The sequence below is a fragment of the Primulina tabacum genome, chromosome 11 (assembly GCF_025594145.1).
Source record: "Primulina tabacum isolate GXHZ01 chromosome 11, ASM2559414v2, whole genome shotgun sequence".
In the NCBI taxonomy this organism is placed as follows: Eukaryota; Viridiplantae; Streptophyta; class Magnoliopsida; order Lamiales; family Gesneriaceae; genus Primulina; species Primulina tabacum.
Window position 1 is genome coordinate 35,354,854 of NC_134560.1, and position 7,020 is coordinate 35,361,873.

General features: G+C 31.1%; 1 protein-coding gene across 2 annotated transcripts; it reads left to right on the plus strand.

The window, feature by feature from the left end:
* The first annotated feature begins 603 nt into the window (after window positions 1–603).
* On the plus strand, window positions 604–5,507 carry LOC142519342 (serine carboxypeptidase-like 40). Of its 2 annotated transcripts, XM_075622327.1 has the most exons (9): window positions 604–701; window positions 801–1,159; window positions 2,020–2,127; window positions 2,231–2,505; window positions 3,908–4,168; window positions 4,322–4,440; window positions 4,564–4,656; window positions 4,731–4,836; window positions 5,297–5,507. In XM_075622327.1, the coding sequence occupies exons 2-9, from the start codon at window positions 811–813 to the stop codon at window positions 5,450–5,452; spliced, it is 1,467 nt and encodes a 488-aa protein (XP_075478442.1). In that variant the 5' UTR covers window positions 604–701; window positions 801–810; the 3' UTR covers window positions 5,453–5,507. The 2 variants fall into 2 exon arrangements, with proteins under 2 accessions (XP_075478442.1, XP_075478441.1); XM_075622326.1 differs by lacking the exon at window positions 604–701 and having other exon boundaries at window positions 735–1,159.
* The last annotated feature ends 1,513 nt before the right edge of the window (window positions 5,508–7,020 follow it).

Sequence of the window (7,020 nt, forward strand, 5' to 3'; positions counted from 1 at the left end):
ATGGATACAGGTTTCCACGGCATAAATATTGATGGCTGAGAGTAAGTTGCTAGCCATTACTTGAATAAGAAAAGTTAGAAAACGACAGTTTGGTGGTGCTATGCCCATCTTTTATTGGATTCACACAAAGGGTGACGATTAGCCATCTTTTATTCGAAAAAAAATATAAATAGCCTTGTAAAATTATATATATAAATCATAATATTAATAATTCTTTATTTTTATTTTTTTACTTTTGTAAAAATTTGAGTTGACTGACTTTAAGTGTTGGAGGCATTTGACTAAAAATATTTTCGGCCTCGGCACAAACATCACACCGTTTTAATAATTAATAAAAAAAATATAGAAAATTAAAGGTTTAAACATAAAATTTGGAGTAAAATTAATAATATAAAATCATATTTTACACACTCACTAAGTACATATGACAATAGGGGAAAATTACATTTCTTGTTTATATAATTAATTTGTATATTTTTTAATTTTTGGTAATGATGTCTATCATTTTATAGTCTTAATTCACTAATTTACACATTTATTTTCATTTTCATTCTTTTTCATCGAGTGATGATATGAAACTGAAAAATGATGATCTTGACTAAACTCTTGACATGGCGAAAACTGATACGCCGCTAATGAATTAATAATTGCAAACCGAGGAAGGTCTTTTCTGTCCTCCAAGAATCTCTACATTTCAGCTGGTTTGTTGAAGACTTTTGAATACATTTTAACACTTTTTTTTTCTCCCCACAAATTACTCTCTATATATACTCTGACACGGCACACATACTCTTGTGCAGAAGAAAAACAATGGAAACCAAAGCATTTCTCATTCTTTTCTTCACTCTACTCTTACAGAAGAAGCCAACCGAATCTCTTTCGACAGCCAACAAGCTTATTATGAGGAAAATTAATCCAAGCATAGACAGGAGCCTTTTCAACGCGAGCCGCCATTTTCGTGAAGCGGTAGTTTACTCACAAGAAGGGATGAAAGAAAGTGATAGGATCGAGAGATTGCCGGGACAGCCACATGTTAGGTTCAAGCAATACGGCGGATATGTGACGGTGAATCGAACTGCCGGTCGAGCTTTCTTCTATTACTTTGTAGAAGCTCAGAATTCGGATAAGCCATTGCCTCTCCTTCTCTGGCTCAATGGAGGTATTTGTTTTTTGCTTTTTGTTTTTTTTAAAAAAGATATGTTCTAATTTTTTTAGTAAAATTTTTAGTTGTGTTAGGTGAGATTTAGGTTATTTGTTTTTTCTACATGTTAGTTTATGTGGAATTCACATGGATTTTTTCTTTCGGATGGTATAATGTTTGGTTTCCATGGAAATATCCCATAAATTTTTTTCTTTGTATATACTGAAATTTTTCAAATTTCGTAATGTTATCGTATCGAACATTTTGGTATCATTATCATATTTTACCGAAATCTTAAGTATACCAACAATTTTGATAAATTCAATATATTTCGATACGATAACCTCGTAATAACGAAAATTTTGGTATATTATCTCACCCTTTTTGACTACTCTTCCAAGTCAAAAAAAAAAAAAAAATATTAACGAGACATGTTTATTAGTCTTGCAGTTTTCTTGGAATTAAAACCCATTCTTTGTCTTGTATCATTGGCTTCGTCTTGTCATATTATAATTTAATGTTATGCATGTCGTATCTTGTGACAACCTCTTTGTTTTTAATAATTAACTCTTATTATATTTCCATCCAGCTAGAAATAAGCAATATTTTCCTATAAATTTATGAAATAAATGATTTTTTAAATTGGGATTCCAAATTATAATATTTAATGATTAATACTTGAAATTGTAGCCGATGAAATTAATGATACACACATGTTAAAATTAAAATATTCGTCGCGTCACGTGGGAAAATGATGAATTTATATTTTTTAAATTTCCTTAGAAAATAATAATTAATATAATATTACCTGTCAGAATTAATTAATTAATCAAGTATTAGGTAATAACTTTAAAGATTTCGAATTTATTGTGTGACAGGGCCCGGCTGCTCGTCTCTTGCCTTTGGAGCAATGCAAGAGCTAGGACCATTTAGAGTTCTAAGCGATGGCAAAACACTCTACAAAAATAAATTTGCATGGAATTATGGTACTTTAATATATATATACAGTTTCATTTTAAACAAAAAAAATTAATTTTGGATCTTCTTTTTGATTATTTTTGTTTATTTTTTATTTTTATTTTTTAAAAGCCGCAAATGTGTTGTTTTTGGAATCGCCGGCTGGCGTTGGCTTCTCATACTCGAACACGACAGAAGATATCGTGACAGGAGGAGATAGTAAGACGTCTTCCGATAATTATGCATTTTTATTGAATTGGCTTGAAAGATTTCCGGAGTACAAAAACCGGGATTTTTATATCGCCGGAGAGAGTTATGCCGGACACTACGTACCTCAGTTGGCACATACCATTCTCTATCATAATCACAAGGCAAGCAAGAATATGATTAATCTCAAAGGAATAATGGTAAGTTTTGGCATACTTTTAATCTATTCAATTAAAAATATATATTTTTTGGGACAGCAAAACTTTTTTTTTATTATTTGTTTTACTAAAAAATAAAATTTAGTCAAAACATCAGTATTGATATATTCTCGTTGGGACCAGCTCGATCCGTCACACCTCACTATAATTTGATTATGTTGTACAATATAAATTTTGGTCATCTAATTAGTCAATTTCAATCTTAGTACAATAAATTAGATTAATAATTCAATAATTCTATATAGACAAATTTACGATGCCAATTCTACATTTTTATCTTCATATAATTTTTTTTTATTTTTTTGGTTTTCTAATTAATATATTTTTGGCAAAAACTTGTGTGAGACGGTCTCATGAGTCGTATTTTGTGAGACATATATCTTATTTAAGTCATTCATGAAAAAGTATTACTTTTTATGCTATGAGTATTACTTTTTATTATAAATATCAGTAGGGTTGACCCGTCTCACAGATAAAGATTCGTGAGATCATCTCATAAGAGACCTACTCTATATTTTATTGTAATAAAAAAAGTGCCTATATGTGACAAAGCAAAATTTGTCTTGTTGCACATATATAATAGACTGGTAGACATCTTTTTATGGTTGGGTTGTTGGCTGGTACCCTATCTAATTTGCCACAAAGTGTGGAGGAACTTGATGCTTATTTGCATGCTCTCATGCCTAAACTCATGCCCTTAGATATTTGGTCCATTGCATTCCATACATCACATATTTGGTCTTCTAATAGGCCAAAACTGCGAGTCGCAAACGTGCAGTAACATAAACATCTTTCCTATATTGGATTCGACTTTGTGTGATTGCGAAAAAACTCAACCCCCATGTAATAAAAATGGCCAAAACTTGGTTTTTCTTTTCCTACATATTTTAGATTGATTTTTGTCGAAATGGTGACGTGGGGATAGATATGCATGTTTGCAATATCCTACATCATGTCGATGGCGTCAACAAAAATAAGAGTATATGCGCAAAATGACATTTTATTGCACCAAGACCAAAATTTAATATGTTAGAAGATCAAAACCTTATCTAGCCCATTCCAGGGAACAATTTTGGATTTTTTTTCTCACAAATAAATATATTTTATGAATATGCTTGTTTTACATGCTCCCAAAAAAAATTTGAAAGATAAAGTATTATAAAAGAGATGTAGTAATGACTTAGAGATATATGAATTATTCCTATAATTTTTGAAGAGCTTCAAAAATTATATTTCTATTCAAGAATAAGATATTTTCTCTTAAAATTAAAGGGAAAAAACCATCTGCTATTTTCTGGATCAACCTCAGGGACCCTATACTAAATGTAACTCCACCATTGAATGCAACATGATGTTCATATTTTTCTTGGATATATAACTACAGATTGGAAATGCTGTGATCAACGAAGAGACCGACGAGAAAGGGATGTATGAATTTTTCACGAGCCACGCCCTGATGTCGGATCAAACTTTTAACAACGTCATGAAGTACTGTGATTTTTCCCCAAACTTCTCCGACGAATCGAAAAATTGCAGCCAGGCAGTCGAAGAAGCAGGGGAAAACGTCGGCAACATTGATATTTACAACATTTATGCTCCCTTATGCGCTGACTCAAGCATCACCCAAAAGCCTAAGAAAACATCGGTATAGTACTTAATTAACATTCATTAAAATTCAATTTTTATTAATTTTAAGCAATATTTTTTAAAAAATATATTCCATAGATTTTTCCCATAATTTTTTTTAATAGAGAATAATGAAATTCTTACAAATTAAAAATGATTATATATTATGCAGGGAATGGTTTTTGATCCATGCAGTGACTATTACGTCCATGCATACCTTAATTCTCCTGAGGTTCAGCAGGCTCTCCATGCCAATACTACAAAACTTAATTATGACTGGGAAGCATGCAGGTCAATTATTTTTTCATTAATCTCCCATAATAATTTTTATTTTTACATTATTTGAATATTATTATTAGTCGTCGGACGTACGTATAATTATAATTTCGTTATTAACCGGAATTTAAATTGCAGCGACGTCCTCAAGAAATGGTTAGACAGCCCTTCGACGATCATTCCTCTTCTCGAGGAGTTCAAGTCGAATGGACTTCGAGTTTGGATATTTAGGTATGATATTAGCGATCAAAATATATACTAGTAATCGAGACACACACGTTATATTTGTTTGATGTAAAATACAGTGGGGATATAGATGGAAGGATACCGGTGACTTCAACATTAAATTCTATGAAGCAGATGAAACTCACAGTCAAAACTCGATGGCACCCTTGGTATCTGGCTGGAGAGGTTAGCTCATTTGCACATTACATTTGAGGTTTAAATATTTAATCAACATCTATATAAAAGTTTTTAAATAAATCGAAGTTCGAAAATATCGGATTCTTTTAATAACTTCGGATAATTATAACGGGAAAAAAATTTAAAATCTAAACTCCAAAACCCAATTTAAAAACAGCTGAGTCTCGAACCTGAGATGTCGTCTCAAATTCATGACTACTTTGATGTCAGATTTGTATGTTTCAATGGTTGTATATAGGAGAAAATGAATGGTTCCGATGGTAACTCAAGAAAATTAGATTGAACATAAATACTACGAGTATCTATTAGTCCTCGATGACTTATAACTCATCAGATACTAAAAGTTCAAAAAAATTTACAGTAACGATGAATGATATTGGAAAAATATTTTATTAATCTTTAAATATATTTTTATTTTATATTATTAAATTTATTTTTTGTTAAATAGGTTGGAGGATATACAGAAGTGTATGAAGGCAACCTAACATTTGCTACCGTAAGAGGGGCAGGACACCAAGTACCAAGTTACCAACCAGCTAGGGCACTTTCCCTTGTCATGCACTTTCTTGGAGGGACACAGCTTCCTAATTCCTCCAGAAATTAAATAATTATATATGGGTTCACCTAATCAATTAATAACAAATTAAAATTTCAGTAAAGTTTTTCTCCTTATTTGTTCTTTTGTTTTTATTAAACAAGAAAAATAATTATCTCAAGAAACATATTTTTGTCGGATATTAAAATTTTATTGCCACGATGAAATATAATTTCAGATCCGGATCCGAATGAAAAACTGACACAACTATATTTTGTAAAATTAATGTAACATGTTTTATAATTATAATTATAATAATAATTGCATTTTGTTGCTTCTCGTTGATGAAACTAAATTGCACAAAAGGTGCCAGTTGTATTCACCAAAATCCGATCCAACAATTTCACTTCCAATTATTCTCTCAGCATTTTTTGATGTCGTATCAACACTACTATGAAATATGACTACAAACCAATAACAAGCAAAGTTACATGACTAACACACAATCTTGATAAGTCAGATTACCAAAAAAGCAAACATGACAACTCACTGTATTGACCATTTTTTCGTAGAAAAAACATTTTGATTCTTTTTATTCTTGCAGTATTAAAAAAATCATAAAATCTACTTCCCATAATTTGTTGGCTGCACATAATGTCACGCATCGAGCTTTGGGCTGATTCTAAATTTCTAAAATATGGTCGTCACGTTCTGAGATCAGGGTTAATTGATACCGACATTGTTCAACAATCACATAATCATAAAACAATAAGTCTCATGGCACAATATATACCAAAACTAGTATGTTTCATAAATAGCTCAAAATTATATTGTATTTACAACGAAAAAAGTCCAAAACAAAATAGCATCGCGGAAGCGTTTTACAACTTAATAAAATAATTTTGAAATAACGTAACTAAACTAAATTCTTGAATTGAAACATCATCATCAGTCCCAAAACATATTTTGCACATCTTATTTTACTTGTTCTTCATTCTTATCTGGAAGAGAGAGTAAGAGATGAGTAATTTGTGAAATACTCAGCAAATGAGGGCCGTTTGAGACACATAACAATATATATAATTTCAAATTCTTTGCATAACATATCATAACTAGAATCGTAACACATTCATATTTCGTGATCTTCATGACGTCATAACTGGTTACAATCCCACCATGTAAGGGTCATAAACCTATCGTATTTGGGGGTTCCCACCTATATCCAATTGAATCCTAATAGTGCTCATAACATAGGGTTCTTGCAACATAACATGAAACAAATAACTCATACGTGAACGAAACTTTCAAAAACTAAAATGATTCAAATTGAATTAATTTAAAAAATAAGACCACTTACAAGATCAAGTATGCTAAATTATATACAAAAACCCACATGCCTTAGTATTGATTGAATAATTCGAAACCACAGAAGAATCACGCAAATGACACTTCGAAATTGTAGCTGCACTTTGGCCGAAAAGCAATTGTCTTGCGGAATTCTTTGCGACTTATTGAACCTATGGAACAGGCTTGAACTTGCAAAGAACGTCAACGAGTAATTCAAATAAATTATGAATGGCGAAGATCAGGTTTGAAAATTGTTTCGATCTATTTATGGATGAAAAACAGTAGGTATT